The 17239-nt window shown below is 40.6% G+C and overlaps 1 protein-coding gene across 2 annotated transcripts in view; it reads left to right on the top strand.

Moving 5' to 3' along the window:
* The window catches only part of LOC122865837 (transmembrane protein 132C-like), a 154692-nt gene that overhangs the window by 105755 nt on the left and 31698 nt on the right, over positions 1 to 17239 (top strand). For both annotated transcript variants that reach the window (XM_044174743.1, XM_044174744.1), the window contains exon 5: positions 6948 to 7137. In XM_044174743.1, coding sequence (XP_044030678.1) covers positions 6948 to 7137 — 190 coding nt within the window. The remainder of the gene's footprint in view (positions 1 to 6947; positions 7138 to 17239) is intronic.

The following is a 17239-nucleotide window of genomic DNA, read 5'->3' as shown; positions in this document are numbered from 1 at the left end:
TAGATATTAGACCTGAGATAGTGAAACTCATTAGAGAGGAGCCTGGACACCTTTGGGATGCACATATGCACACACACACACACACACACACACACACACACACACACACACAATATGGTTTCTACTACACCAGATCCTAATTTATTAACCATAATATTCTAATGACCCCCAACTACACCAGGCTAAATGACCTCATTACACACACACTTGGGTTAGCTTCTGCAGAACTACAGTCATCACAGGTAGTCTCCACTATTAATGTGCAGTGACCTTTATAACTACACTGTAGAAAGCAGCAGATGGAGCTCCTGTTGACACCAGGTTTTATTCACTGGAGATATTATCCTATTTCCCTTGAGATCTTCGAAACAATTAGAATGAAAACGTATCTCTGTGTGGAGAGACACTGACACTCCAAGTACAGAAAACACTCAGCCACACAGCTGGAGAGTAAGTGAACTACAAATAATTAAAACAGCTGCAAAGGCAAATCATCACATACAGGGCACACAGAAAGCAAGAAAGAACAATAATTCCATCTTACCCAAACATCTTCACCACACAATGACAATTCCATTAAAGGAACAGTTAAACACATTTTGGGACTATGCTTATTCACTTTGGTGCAGAGAGTAAGATAAGATCAATACCACTCTCATGTCTTTACACATGGAGCTTAAACGTGAGTCATTTAATTTTAACATAAATATTGGAAACAGCTAGCCTGGCTCTAAAAGGTTCAAAAGGTTCAAAAAACACAGAATCGTTTTTAAAGTTCGCTAACCAACAGAAAATAGCGTTTGACCCTCCAACAAAGTTGGTGCACACCCAAATTCCCTGGATTCTTTCCAGATGAAGGTCTACCAATTGAAACATTGTTCCTAAATAAAGTGAGTGACTCACAGTGTGCATGACTTCTGGTTCCTTCTCCATATTCAAATAGTTGCTAATTTTTATTTAATGCTTTTTTAAAGAAGATTTGGCTACACAGGAGAGATCAAACCAGGAGATGGATCAGATGACCAGAGAAGACAGATGACCAGTGGGCTCTAAGAAACTGTGATAGGCATTTTCCGCTATTTTCTGACATTTCATAGACAAAACAAGTGATCAAAATTTTAAAAATCTAACTAATAAGGACAAAAAATATTAAATTTCTTATTTTCAGACTCACCATCTTTCTGTGAAGTCATCATTCAGAAACCAGGCCAGGAATTACTGTTATGTGTCTTAGCATGTTGCTTGGAAGGCACTTTCTCGCAGATGTCTTCATCTCTTGTTCGTCTGACCCACAGTCAACACACACATGCAAAATAGTGTGTGCAGGCTCACAAACACAAACAAACATTCTATCCACAGCACATCAAACAAACAAATTGTCATTGGCAAGGAAATCCACCACAGAAATCTGACCACACAAAAAATGTAGTCATGGCCAACCTTGGACAGCAAGTTTATTTACAGCATGTCCTCACACTGGCACAAACCAGTTGGACTTGTTGGCCATGAAGTAAATCCCACTGTCTTCTGGCTCCCATTATGGACAAAACTATATCCACTTTTACCTTAATGGAGCTGTTTTAGGTATTAATCTTACTGCATACAAACACATACTGTACAAACACAAACTGTCGCATCCCCTCTCCTTCTATTGTTGGACTCACTGTCAATTCACTGTGTTGAAATAGATTCAGGCCTTTGATGTATCATTGTTGTCAGTGCTAACCAAATCACTGCTGTGCATGAAAGGAACCCCCTCGGGTCTCCAAAAGAGACAGCAGACTTTTCTTTCACTACCTCTCTCAGAGCCAGATATCCACGGAGGTGTTAAGAGTGAAAAGAGGAAAACATGGCTGCATGTTTAACAGGGCTTTTGTGTTCCATAGCTCCACTTTTATTTTTCCTGTTTTGGAACAAAAGGAATTTCATTCTTGTCATTTTCTCTCTTTTTTTTGCTGTTATGCCGCTTCTTTCCGCTGAGAGCCCCTTTGTTACAACAAGGGTATGTTTGAAATGTATCTTACAGAATTGAAAGTGCACGAGCATTTTCCTCTGAGTGGATTCTTTTACCTCTGTTTGCGCTTTCACACCCAACAATAGGACTGACAAATGGGAGATACCTCAAAAACCTCCTCAAAATGACATGACCGATTTTCCACCTCATTTCACCACAACAAACTATACGATACCGGGGCATTGTCACTGTACGCTTTTGTAGTGGCACAGTCAGTTCTGTGATCCCAGTAGACATTTTGCTTTTATTGTAGCCCTTTTAACCCTGTTTCCGCTCTGTGTTTTGGCTCTGTCTCTGTGTCCACCTCTTGCTTTCATCCTCTGTCCATGAGTCAGGGCAGGAGAAGTGATAGTTGCCGGTGAGTGTATTAAATTGTATGGTAATCGTGCTGAGAAAAGGGCACACGGTGCGGTTATGATTCTAATGAGACAAGGAGGAAGCAGGCTGACCTCTCCAACCGGTGGGCTGCAGACATTCATCATCCCAAACTCATGCTGGTTGAAGGGGTGAGGGTGAGAGAGAGCGAACTGCCCTCTATTGGGAGCAACATAACACAGCAGGTAAGCCAGAGGACTGAGTTAAAAAGGGGGGAGGAAAAGAGGAAAAAGAGCCAAGACAAGAAAAAGACACAATAATAAAGACAACACAGGAAAAGACAGACTGAATAGGGAGTGAAGGGGAGTTGTATTGTAGTGTTCAGCACTAAAGCCCTGATTGTTTGCAGCCTCATTGTAAAGCACGACTGTCTGTTGCAGATAATTGATTTGGCTGTAATTGTACACCATAAGCGTAAACCACATAATCATTGCAGTCACTACCCCTGAGCCCAGCATGATGTCAGGCAGTAGAGGATATCCCACTGCGGCTCTGTAGCGGTCCGAATTTCTGTCTGAGAAAGAAATTGAAAAGGAAAAGAGAGTGATGGATGGACCTGAGCTCCAGGCAGTGACTGATACTCACATTCCACCAGTCATACACATAAAAGTAGGGATTTTCAACAAATTAGTTAATATGGGGAACCATATAGAACTACATTCAGGTTGTGTGAGATGTTTGCTCTCAGCATTTCCTCCATTTTGCTTTTGATGCTTAACATTGATGAAAAGGAAATGGATTTCAAAGAGAACAATTTGCCTAGAAATTTCTAAACGGCACCCCACATGAACACATGGTTAAAAAAGTGCAAACTGTTATTTCGGAGGGGTTTTCTTGGTAATGTCATCACAATTCATTTTGTAGGAATATTTGGCAATACTTTTCATTTTCAATATCTTTATAAATACCTGATCAGTTTTTGGACTTGGATATTTGTACAGTACAAAAGGTCCATCACCAACAAGGTTTAAGTTAAAAAAATGGATTTGTTCCCGAAGGGCAATTGGTTTTGCAGCATAAAGTGCAACATAAAAACAAACATGAAATCACATAAGAGTAACAAAGACTCAGCAGTACTGCATCATGAGAACAGGAAAACGAACAATACAATGATAACTATCCTGTCATCCCCCTACATAAAGTATGACCAGCATAGCATTACAATTAAAAATACATCAACAAGATCGTCCAGTGGCAACAACATAAGCATAAACATCATCCTAAAAGTACATACTCATGATGGGAAAGCTACCTCCTTTTCCCTGCATTGAGGAGGGTAATGGCTGTGGAGAGGAATGAGTGTTTGTATCGGTTTGTCTTGACTGAGGGGAATCTGAAGCAGGTGCCAGAGGGTAGGGATTTGCCCTCTTCACCGAATGACTGTTATACAGAACAGACAGGCTACTCTGCTGGACACCTGTAATGTTGCTGCTTGTATTCACTATTTTAGTCAGTACAATATAGAAATGTTTATAATTTTAATTGAGGACAGTTGGGGGAAGATGGGACAGAGAGGGAGGGTAATGAGAGTGTGGGAGAAATGTCTATTCCCATACATCTTTTGCAGAAAGATGGATGTAATGTCTCAATTGTATATTGAAAATAAATATTTAAGGATACAGCTGGCATTATTCAATATTTTTGACAGTTAACACATTCCATTTTTCATGGGTTGAGGGTTAATGTATAGTATTTCCTGTTTTATTTTGAAATGCTCTTTTTCCCTCATGTGTCTTGTAGTTTTACTTCCTGTCTTTGTTTACTGTTCCCGCCAGTTTTGATTGTTTGCTCCGCCCTGATTAGTTTCACCTGTGTCTCGTCACCTCCCCTCACCTGAGTGTATTTAGTCTGTGTGCTTCCCTTCTCTCTTTGTGAAGAGTTCTGGCCTTGGTTACCACTGTATTTCATTAGATTAATCTTCTGTTTCCCTGTACCTTACCTGAAGTTTGTTGCCTGTTCCTGTGGACTTGTTTGCCTTGCTTGGACTGCTTCTCTGGTACTGACTACTGCCTTATAAGCCTTTTGTATTTTATTAAATCGTCGAACTGCACCTGCTCTGCCTCCTGTGTCTGCGTTTGGGCCCAATCCCTTGTTTCCCCTGCTACCCTGCTTGACACGAAACGTAACACCATTAGGGGTGCTCCTGTGGCTTAGGGGTTATGACTGTGACCATGAACCGCAACAGTCCCAGTTCAAATCCAGCTGAGGACCCTTGTTTCAGATTTCTCTTCCTCGTTTCCTGTCGTTTCTCTACTGTCACTCTCTAATAAAGGCATAAAATGCCCCCCAAAAATAATAACTTCAAAAAATCCCATTAAAAGAAGACCAAAACCAACAATGTGTTGGAGAGCTGATTGGAATACTCAACAACTTCACGATTTTGCCTGTGGTGCTCAGCCCCACGCCCATTTGTTCCTACTGAAGACATAAATCTTTAAAAACAGGTTGCAAATATATAGTTTTTTTTTTTTTTTAATAAGGCTCAGTAATTTCCTTAAGCAGCTGGACACTGTAGTTCTTAGCAAATATTACTCAAACAGGAGTAAATATTGCATTTGCTGATAGATTGGGTGCTCTGAGTATTTAAGGGATGGTGTAAGTGGGATCAACTAAAAATAAACTACAGTGCAACAACAGTACGAGGGATTTAAGTGTTTTTTTAATAGTTTTTCGACAACAATGGAGCTCTATGGCACAGAAGATTAAGCTACGTATAGTGAGATAAATGAATTGTTGATTTCATGGGACTTGTTGACAAAAAGCAACATATCAACTTTCCCCACCCATATCCTTTAGCGTAAGTAGAATTTCTTTCATTGTTTTTTATTTTTTTGGTGGGAAAGAAGTGGTATGCATGTGTTTTAGGTAAAATAAAATACAATAAAAAAACAATATCACAAAGAACCACCACCAACTGTGCTGTACTACACCTCAGTACAGAATACCTCTATAATTCCTCTGTTTTTAAACAATTGCATCTTAACAGCGCTCACTGTGTGGCCAAATTCACACCGATATTCACCTGTGATCACCCTGAGCCAAAGCTTCTCAGTGGTTTTTGGAAACATATTAAGTATAATTCAGAACATTACCCACTGAAACAGAAAAGCTTTTCCGCCTGACCCAGAATTGCTATTCAAGCTGTTTTCATCCACACTGAGTTTCAGCTTCCAAAATGTTCTCCCTTATACTTTTCTACCAGAGTGGATCCTTAAAGCTGCACTTTGAAGTGAGGCTAGCATCTGAAATGCGAACACATAAGGGGGGAGTTGGGGGAGTTTTAAATACGGGCTTGGCCAAAATATGTTCAAGGAAAACCTTGGATCTTACTTGCAACACCCCCCTCCTCATGCTCAATTTGGGCTCTCTCCAGCCTTGTTTTAATTGTGTGAGAAGCAAACAACAAAAATACTGCTCAGGCTCGAAATAAAAAGAGTATGGTATACATTAAAAATAACTTTATATGAAAGCCTAAGACGCATACATCTATCGCCTCTTTGAATTGCCTTTAACTTTTTGTTTTTACTGTCATCTAAAGAAGTAGTGTTACACAACATGTGAGCCACTTCTAGATCCCCAAGTGCAAATTGTATTTTTCAAGACAGCATGTATAGCTGCGTGTGGTTGTTGGAAAAGGTGTTACATCAAGTTCTGACTGTGACAAAGAACTCCTGAGGGAGAGGCAGCAGCTTGATCAAACCTAGCGCTCAGCAAATCAAATAAGTTTGGAGGATTTTATTCTGCATTCATTGTTTTTTCTGCTTTGTTTGCATCTCCATCAGCTGAGAGAAAATTATTTGCTTGGCCCTGGCAATCTCTGCCAGAGAAGCTCCATACTGCAAGAGGAAAAATAAATTACTTTTTTTTTGCCAACATCATGGTTCTGTGTGGATGTGAGAATGAATTTCAATAGTGACGCAATTAGTTTCATATAAGATTGTGAGATGAGGGATACATTCCTTAAATTCTAGGAAAAAATAGCATATCCCTATACAACATCTGCATGTAATAGAGCAAAACCATCCTCTACTTATAAAATATTTGTGTTACACGTTTTTTTTTTTTACACCTGATTAAAATGTACAATTAATTCTCAGCTGCTGTTTTTCACTCCTTTTTCCCCCCATTCCAAACACCCCTGTTAATGGATGTTAAAGACCTATTTCCCTTCTATCTCTGTCTCTCCACCTTCTTTTACCCAATTCCTCTTCCCTGTTTCTGCTCTATTTTTTCCTCATCCCCTTTCAACCGTCTCTTTTCACTCACTTTCTCAAATTTTTTTCCCATTATAGGCATAGTCTCAGTATCTTCATCTTTTTCCCTTTTTGTACTTACCTGTTTTGTTCAAATTATTCCACGGTCTTATTTTTCCCTTTCCTTCATCTATTTTCCCGCTACTTTCTCATTCCTTTTGACTCCCACCTTATTTCTGTCTTGTTATCCTTTCGCTTGTGCCTTTCTGATTGCCACCTATCTTTCTTTGCCTCTCCTTTCCTGCCCTCCTCTTTTATCTAAATTCACTGCTGACACACATCTTTTCCCTCTCTACCCCTTGCAGAGTGGAGGCAGCAGGCTACCAGCGAGTGCTGCAGGTGGACCTGGAGGTGAACGGGCTGATGGTTACTCAGGGGGGAAGGGAGGTGACGTGGCAGGTGGAGTATCCGCTCACCCGCACCCTGACCAGTGAGGTGCCGACCCTTATCCGCCTGGCACCGCAGGACCTGGGTGGCATCGTGCCACTAGCCATGGTGAGGAGTGGGACGGTTAAGCTTTGGAAGTTGGAAGCTTGTGTGTATCTATAAGTATTGAAATCACTCATTCTGGTACTACAAAGTCTGTATTAATGTTAAGTTTAAGGCAGCATTACAACATGAGCATGGCTGGACGGCATGGATTATTTTCAAAATACTAGGCAGGTCTGACATGGCATCCTCCTTTTGGGTGTACCAGACACCATTTCGAAATGGAAAACCTACACGAACCATACAAGCATAAATGTATTTTGTTAAAAAAAAAAGGGAGACCTGATCCACAAAGGGCCCGGGGACAGTCAGACTCAGTCCGGAGAGACCCGATTCGATCCAAAATAGAGAGAGAACACCCACACAGCAGCATAGAGTCAAATGCACTTCACAGTTCACACTCTCCATCTCGCCTCATGAATCACATTTTCCCTCTAGTGATGATTACGACACACCACATGATCAGAGCAGATACTGAGTCCCCTCAGACCTAGACACTGACACACAAACCCAAGACCTGCGCAGTTGTGGAGGACGTTTATTATTTCAGATCGTTTATTTAAGTAAAAGTACTAATAACACTGTAAAAATACTCCATTAAAAGTCCTGCATAGAAAATGTTCAAAATGTAGAAAGTAAAAATAAAACTATGTGATTATTATCAGGTAAATGGACTTAGAGCTGGAGTCTCCCCTTCTGGCAATGAGAGTAATTACACAAACACTGTTGATGCATGCTTATGATGTATGCCTACAGTGAGCTTGACCCAGGCTCCTGTTCAGAAAAAGTTACAAAAATACAGAGAAATGTCCACAGTTCAAAGACAATAATCCATTATTTAGGTAGAGTAAATGTAATAGCTACATAGCTTACTAATATTATAACCAAGTGACATCTGTGTCTGCCCTCAGTCCCTTCTCTCAGCGCTCTCCAACAAGGAAAAGCTAAAGCTACTCCAATGGTTATCCGTGTTTGTCCTTGCTGCTGTAGCTTGCTCCGTCACTATGGTTGCTCCAGAGCCACGTCGAGAGAGATTTGCGTCATCTCCGTTAAATTTCGATTCAAGTGGCTTTATTGGTATGACTGCATACAATACAACGTTGCCAAAGCATATTAACACAAACTATGCAATCATAATGAACAAAATAAACAATGCTCAATAATAAACATTCAATCTCCAATGGACCTTTTTTTTTTTTCAGTAGGCCCTAGTGGTGGATTGGGGAGCTCTCTACATGGCTCTGGGTTGCTCCCCGCTTCCGCTCTGGCCAATGCATCGCCTCAGACACTTTCTGTATACTGCGAGATTTACCTGGTGGTGATAGCAGGGGCGTTTCTTGGATTAGAGGACATTCAGGGCTAAACTCCGTAGGAGGGTAAAAGCTTTTGATAAACAAGCTCTATTTTGATGCTTTTTTACATAATCACATATACAGATACAGATTCAGATACAGTTCAGTGTAGTGCTGCACTGTTCACCTCTCCATTGTCTGTCTGTCTGTCTGTATTTTCTCTCTCTCTCTCTCTCTCTCTCTCTCTCTCTCTCTCTCTTCATCATCCACTGTCTGAAAAACAATTCAATGTATTTATGTTAACATAAGTTTATTGGAATATTAAATATAAATATTAAACAATTAGAAAATGACCTTTCTCACTGCTTCTTGTTAACCAGGCTAACAAAAATAAACTCCCAAAATCAAGAAAGGAAATATTCTTTCACCTATTTTCCTTATTTAACAGAAAAATACAACTGTACACCTTCTGAATTCACCTCTCTCTTTCACCGAACTAATTGCCTTGTTAACTCATCCTGAAACACACTTCATTCAAACTCCATTCAAACTCGACAGAAACAAAATAAAATCAAATAAGATGGCTTTCTTTGAAATGAAAGTTGTAGTCCCCTTTACGCTACACACGGCACATATATACAAATATTTAAAATTTGAATAAAAATAAAAACAATATATACAGTTACTTATATACATATATTATGCAAAGGTAGTGGTATGGAAATATGCAAAACCAGCATAACAGAAAGTTCCATGTCATTTATTCATGGTGGAGTGCGGAGGATGAGGTGGAGTTGAGGAGTCTCACAGCCTGAGGAAAGAAGCTGCTCTGCAGTCTGGTGGTACGACAGCAGATACTGCTGTATCGCTTGCCAGACGGCAGCAGGGTGAACAGGCTGTGACTGGGGTGGGTATTATCTTTTAGTATCCTTTGGGCTCTGCGCAGGCACCTCACCTCACCGAAGATGGTGAACAAACAATGTTTCTATTCCCACATTATGAACAGACAATTAGTCACTGCTTGCATGTCCAATGTCAGATATGCAGTATAATAAGAACCATCCTCTGCTCTTCGATGAGGGATTCTTAACTTCTACATCATGGGTTATGTTTTCACAACCATACGGCTCGTTGTGGATTGTCCCTTGTGAGCCTTTGACCTCTGCGTGGTACAGTAAGAAGGAAGACCTGTCCATTCTATGGCAGGTTTGTCCAAATAAATTAGTGTTTAAACTCTTTACTAATAGTGATAGGGAAAAAATATGATAAAATTACTATTATCCTATTATATTGGTCCCCTTAAAAAGGCAGGCCCAAGTATTTTTAACACAAAGATTGCCCTTTTTAATTGTCAGTAATCTGGTTAATACCGCTCTCAGAATTTGCTGACTGAGAAGTTAATTGAGTTTGGATTTGGACAGTCCAAACATGGATGAATTGACAAGTGGTTTCAGATTGCTAATTGTATTATGATAATGACTATGTAAATAGTTTTTCCAAAATGAAAGGAAAAACATTCGGTATGCTGCAAAGAGATAAGAATAGTTTTAATTTTCCTCACTGGTTACGGCCATGTAAAAATCAAATGCCTTCAAGCAATTCATAAACTTTTATTAAGGCAATTTGGTGAGGCAACAGTTCACAACTGATTTATGGTTTCTGGCCAGTAGAGTAGCCTTGAGACTTTGACTATATTTCTCAACTTTTAATGTCTTTTTAAAAGTGAACAGCTTTCTTTGTCAATGTTGGAATTACTTTTTTATTTAATAAATAGACAAACCAAGTGTTGTCTAATTTATACCTGGTAGACAGGTGCGTAGGAAAATGCAAGTGTTGAATTACAACATTTAGAAACGCTGCATTTCTAATAAACTAAGTGCTGACAGAGTGCGTGAATTATACAAAGACAACTTGATTTAAAATAGAAAAACAGGACACAACCTATATGTTAATAATGATAATGATGATGAGTTAAGTCTATCAAATGCATCTTGAGACCAGATTAGATTCCCTGACAGCAAAGGCTCAATTATCTTTACTCTTTTAGTGATTTGGAAATGTATTTGAACATTTAATCACCAGCTTTATTGCTGAAATCCTGGTCCTTGTCGGAAAGTGAACTTGCGCTGATGCTTATCGACCAACTTATAATCACAAAAGATGATGGGTCACTTTCCTAATGATGAATAAGATTGACCAAATGATAGTGGAAATAAATATGTTTTTAGGCTGAATATCAAAACATCAGTAGTAGAAAAAGTAGAAAAATCTCTTCTGCCCCTAGATTTTTATATAACTCTTGTGATACATCATCATCATCGGGGGGTTTGTGGAGGTATACATGCAGTGCACTGTGATCTGAAATACAGTGAAGTTTTATGTGAAATGAATTGGGAGCCCACGCACGGAGGACAGGATAAGCGGTTTGTTTTATTGGGGTTGAATATTCTTGACGTGAGAAGATTCTGCACTGTAAAACATTTAAATTCGAGGCGTTTCAAGGCAACAAGCTTCAATAAAAGTTTAGACAAAGACAATTTAAATTTAAATTTTGCCATGAAGTTTGTCCAACTTACTCCAAGTTAGACTAACATAAAAATGTATATTGTCACTTTGATTTTTTGATTAGATTTTTTACTTTTGTACTTTGTGACTTTACTTTCTTACATGTAAGGTTAAAGTAACTTATAATCATACACTGCAACAATTAAGGTAAACGTTGAAACAGCACAACAAGCTGACAATTAAAATAGCATTGTAAAGAATATATTTCTGTTGTTATTGTATCCATCTCTCTGCTGGAATATAGTGAAACACCAAAGACAGAGCATTTGCTGTGATTGGAGATGCTCTCTGTATTTTGTTATTGAGAAATGGTGATCATTCATGGTTGATGACTTCAGTAAATTGTATGTTTGTATCACATTATATCGTCTGACGATAACGTTTTTTTTTTTACAGCAGTGCATATCAAGGTGATACAATTTTACAAATGTGACACTAGATGCCCCCTCCTCTTTGTAGTTTTAATGCACAGAAAGTTACAGACTGCAGCTTTAATTCTACATTAACCAGAGCAAAGCCTGAGATCTTTGAGACCAACTTTGCCATCAAAGCACTGAGACATGTGTTGTCCTACCTGAGAAGTCCATAACAACTTCTGAAAAAACCTGTGTTCATTTTTCAGCTTATTAGCATTTATACAATATTGTTTTATTATTCATTGAGTACACTGTACCTCTAAATATTACATCTTTTAAAGGCAGAGAGTCAACAAATAGTTTGATTAAACTGGATGTTAGTGGTTGACATCAATCTCCACCTTTGCAGCAGAAGTTGTAGGTAGACACCAATCATTGCTGGCACTCGTCTGTGTACAGAATGCCAGACAGCCCTGTTATATAAATAAATAAAACAATAAAACTCTCATCGCTCTCTGAACGCCTCTGGCCTACACTCCTACAGAGAAGCACACACATGCACACACTCCTACTGTCTGCCAAACATGAAATACAGTACTCACTGCTGTCTGTCTTCACTTGACAGCTGCTGTAAACTGTTTTTTAGGATGACTGACTGAAACTGTCAGAAAGTATGTTAATAGCACCAATGGAGAAAGGTTGAAGGTAAAAAGATCTTAAAATGTAAAAAGAGAGGAGGAAAGAGATGTGAGAGTCTAAGAAAGTACAAGTAGAGAGGAAGGCAGCTTTAGATGGTGAAAAAATGGTGAGTGAGCTAGTCTAGGAATAACCTGCCAAATAAGTTGTTACCAGAGGGTTATTTCTTAAACCCAGACATGCAGCTTCCTAGTGACTGCAATCACTGCATAAAAGCAAGAAAGATCAGCACTGGATATTTATTCCGCAGCAATGGACAAAGCCCATCATTTCATAACCGGTCCCTTTCAAGGACAATAAAACAGAGCAATTTGTATTGTATTATAGTCCAATCGATGACTCGCAATATTGAGTCTTTTTTGGCTAGACTGGATGCTGTAGTTCAATGCTGAATACGCTGCAGAAAACATTTATCTTAACAAGTAATTCAGCATTCAGTTTAAACTGAATGCTCAATTTCCCTTGTATCATTACCTTTAAACAGACAAGAATAAGAGATTGGTGGGCTAATATCAGGAAATGACACTTTATATTGGAAAATGTGTTGATTCATATTGGAAATAAGCTGAAACGTCAACTGATTTAAGAGGAGCATTTAATAACAGATTCCATGGTATGTTCACGCTTTGGCTACATTGAACACATAACGTATGCAGACCATCGCGGAGCAGATGTGCCGCAGAATGTATCTTTTTTTCTGGCTACACCTGCAGCGCACATACAGCGTAGAGTTGTGTGTCTGTGAGTCACAGGCAAAACAAGACAGTGATCGTTTCGTTTTGGGACTGGGATTGTGTGTTCAGTTTTTGGACCCAGCACAGCTCTGTTAAACTTTAACCTTTTCACCGAGTTTGTGTAATATGGGTAAATTAACATCTACAGATTACGATCAATAAATAAACTAATAAATAGCCATAAATATAAAACTACTGCCTACTGATCATTACAGTAGCATTCAGGAGTAAACAATGCAATTATAGGCATTTTAAATTAGCTAGCTAACATAAAATGTAGCTTATTGAAATTATCACTCACCTGAGGCTCCAACTGCTAATGAAATCTTTCTCCATGCTGCATCTTTTCTCGTGTTGTCCTTGTAGTTGGTGTCACTTGGGTCATATAACAATTACAATTTCTCTACTTCAGTAATCGAATTAATTTCATCCATTGTTCTTCCCTTGTTCGGTAACCGACGAGTTTATCTTGGTAACTGATGAATTTGGCGAATGTATTCTGATCCACAGATCTGCCATCTCCATGGCAACATGTCTTATCAGAGTTACCAGGGATTTAACGTTAGGTCAATAAGCCCTGATCACTCATCTTTTCCTTTTTTATTTCCTTTTAGAATTTCCCTGTCAGTCTGTTATATTAATCTCTCTTTTCAGCTATTATCAAAGGATGCAGGTGACAGGAAAAAACAAATAGGTATAAAACCAAACTGCCAATAAGATAACCATGTTCCTGTATACTGGTAGTTTAAGTTAAAAAATATGTAGACACTTTATGACCCATTTCTGTGTAAAAGGGCCACCCGCGCACACCTCACGTAAAAAATATAAATAGAAGACTGGTCTATTTTTACGTTTGCGCATACACACCACTTAGGTGCTGCTATCATGCCTGGTGTAGCCAATTTCATTCATTATAGTGGAAGCGTAGTGTTGCAGCAGCCACTCCTCAGACGGTCCGCATACATTACGTGTTCAATGTAGCCGGCCCGTAAATGTTCAGATGAAGAATTTTTGTACTGTAGGGTATCTTTTAGAACCCCCAGTGGTTCTCTGATTCAGGTTATAACAATCTCTTCGACATTTTTTAAATCAGTACATTTAATAGCACAAAAACTCTCTAATGATCAAAAGTGTAAACTGAAGAAGAGAAGCTAAGAGAAAGCTGCACTTACAAAGACACTGCCCCCGCTGTGCTCTTTTCCTCTTACCGTACGAGAGACCTTGTACATTACTGTGTTATTATGAACTCACTGAACTCAAGTTGTGAATGCTGGCTCACTGTCACAAAGACAAATGCCTGTATATTGTTTGCACTTGCATTCACTTGTTTACTTATTTGGATGCTAAAGGGAGAATCAGAGAGAGAAAAGTGTGATACTGAACTGTTCAACCTGGAACCAACAAGGTAGACGGGAAGAGAGACGGTGAAAGCATTTCATTAACAAGCTTGAAAGACAGTACATGCAGAGAACTTGCCAACTGAGAGTGCGCTACTTTTACTGCATCCTCCCATGAATTTTAGATCTCTCTATTGCTGTGCCTCTCTGTTCTCTCATTAGAAGAGACAGTGTGGCACCCATAGCTCTTTACAGTACATCCCAAATGCAATCATTAGCATTTTATTCATAGCCTCTGAAACTCACTCCATTTCAAACTCAATAACATTAGCTTTGTGCTCATGGTCCCATAACATTATAATCAGGACCATTAGCAGGAAGCTCGACATTTATTTTTTATTTTTTTTGGTCACGGCTGAGCGCCTTTGTCTAGAATAATTAGGGTTTGGCCAAATCCAGCATTCTCCATACTGACTTCATACCAGCGTTTGACAGATAGCGATAGACTGAGGCAACAAGGACATCAGACTTAATAAGTTGCATCCTCTGCAGGCAAGAGAAACAGATAAGTAAAAAAGAAAGCGGTCCTCATATCTGTACTTTACACACAGTGCTATCACAGCATCAGGACCGGCCAGCGGTATTCAAGCAGTCTGCCATCAGTCACACTGTCACGCTGTCAGAAACTGTATTTGGAAATGGCCTGGCAGAGCACTAATAGACTGTGCAGTGCGGCTATCCACCGGCATGCTAAGTGTCCTCAAGGCAACATTAGCCATCTGCATGTGGCCATAATGCCCCTTACAGCTTAATTAAGTCCTCTTGTGTATATATGGGCCTCTAATTTACTGTTTTATCTTTCTCCTGTGCATTTTGACATTAATTCTCTGTTTCACTCTTACCCCTGGTGGATTCAGCCTTATGCACCAGGCACGTTTCTCATGCCTCATCCCTGGTCTTGATTTTCCAATATTGCAAGTGTGGGGAGATATATATATATATATATATATATATATATATATATATATATATATATATATATATATATATATATAAAAACTTTGTCCTTCACCCTCCATGGGTGGTCTCATCCTTCGAGCTCGGGTCCTCTACCAGAGGCCTGGGAGCTTGAGGGTTCTGCGCAGTATCTTTGCTGTTCCTAGTACTGCACTCTTCTGGACCGAGATGTCTGGTGTTCTTCCAGGGATCTGCTGTAGCCACTCCTCCAGTTTGGGGGTCACTGCCCCGAGTGCTCCGATGACCACGGGCACCACTGTTGCCTTCACCTTCCAGGCCTTCTCCAGCTCTTCTCTGAGCCCTTGGTACTTCTCTAATTTCTCATGTTCCTTTTTCCTGATGTTGCCATCGCTTGGTATCGCCACGCCAACCACAACAGCTTTCCTCTGCTGTTTGTCAACCACCACGATGTCAGGCTGGTTCGCCATTACCATTCTGTCAGTCTGGATCTGGAAGTCCCACAGGATCTTGGCTCGGTCATTCTCTACCACCTTTGGAGGTGTTTCCCACTTTGACCCGGGGTTTCCAGTCCATACTCAGTGCAGATGTTCCTGTACACTATGCCAGCTACTTGGTTATGGCGCTCCATGTATGCTTTTCCTGCCAGCATCTTACACCCTGCAGTTATGTGCTGGATTGTCTCAGGGGCCTCTTTGCACAGCCTACACCTTGGGTCTTGTCTGGTGTGGTAGATCTGGGCCTCTATTGCTCTGGTGCTCAGGGCCTGCTCCTGTGCAGCCATGATGAGTGCCTCTGTGCTGTCCTTCAATCCAGCCCGCTCTAGCCATTGGTAGGACTTCTTGATATCAGCCACTTCAGTTATGTTCGGTGGTACATCCCGTGTAGGGGTTTGTCCTCCCATGATGGTCCTTCCTCCAGCACGTCTTCCTCTGTTCCCCATTGCCTGAGACATTCCCTGAGCACGTCATCTGTTGGGGCCTTATCTTGGATGTACTTGTAGATCTTGGATGTTTCATCCTGGATAGTGGCTCTCACACTCACTAGTCCACGGCCGCCTTCCTTACGGCTAGCGTACAGTCTCAGGGTGCTGGATTTGGGATGGAACCCTCCATGCATGGTGAGGAGGAGCGTCTTAACGTCTGTGGTCTGTATCTCTTCCTTTGGCCACCTTATTATTCCCGCAGGGTATCTGATCACTGGCAGGGCGTAGCTGTTTATTGCCTGGGCCTTGTTCTTGCCATTGAGCTGACTTCTTAGGACTTGCCTTACTCGTTGGAGGTATTTGGCCGTTGCCGTCTTTCTTGTTGCCTCTTCGAGGTTGCCATATGCCTGTGGTATTCCAAGGTACTTGTAACCATCCTCAATGTCTGCTATTGTTCCCACTGGGAGTGAGACCCCTTCTGTGTGGACTACCTTCCCTCTCTTTGTCACCATTCGACTGCACTTCTCAAGCCCGAATGACATCCCAATGTCAGAGCTGTAGATCCTGGTGGTGTGGATCAGTGAGTCGATGTCCCGCTCGTTCTTAGCGTATAGCTTGATGTCATCCATGTAGAGGAGGTGACTGATGGTGGCCCCGTTCCTGAGTCGGTATCCATAGCCAGTCTTGTTGATTATTTGGCTGAGGGGGTTCAGTCCTATGCAGAACAGCAGTGGGGACAGTGCATCTCCTTGGTATATGCCACATTTGATGGATACCTGTGCAAGCGGCTTGCCATTGGCCTCAAGGGTGGTTTTCCACAGCCTCATCGAGTTCGCAATGAAGTCTCTTAGAGTCCTGTTGATGTTGTACATCTCTAAGCATTCAGTGATCCATGTGTGCATTGAGTCATATTCTGTTCCATTGTTCTATTCCAGTTCTTCATACCTGAGACTCTTTCTTGGATGTCTGCCGCTGTGATGGTGACTGGATTCTGTTCAGGGAGGTTGCTGTGGTCCTTTCTCAGGGCGGCCAGCCACTGTGCATCGCTGTTGTGTGATGCCTCCCTTTCCTATATACTTTTCCAGTACTGTTCTGTTTCCAGCCTTGGTGGGTCTGCTCTGCTGTTATTACCCTGCCATTGAGCGTACACTTTCGCAGGTTGAGTTGCGAACAGCCGGTTTATTCTTCTGGCTTCATTATCTCTTGTGTATCTCTTTAGGCGGCTGGC

This window comes from Siniperca chuatsi, linkage group LG18 (assembly GCF_020085105.1).
Source record: "Siniperca chuatsi isolate FFG_IHB_CAS linkage group LG18, ASM2008510v1, whole genome shotgun sequence".
In the NCBI taxonomy this organism is placed as follows: domain Eukaryota; kingdom Metazoa; phylum Chordata; class Actinopteri; order Centrarchiformes; family Sinipercidae; genus Siniperca; species Siniperca chuatsi.
This window is presented reverse-complemented; position numbering and strand designations above follow the sequence as displayed.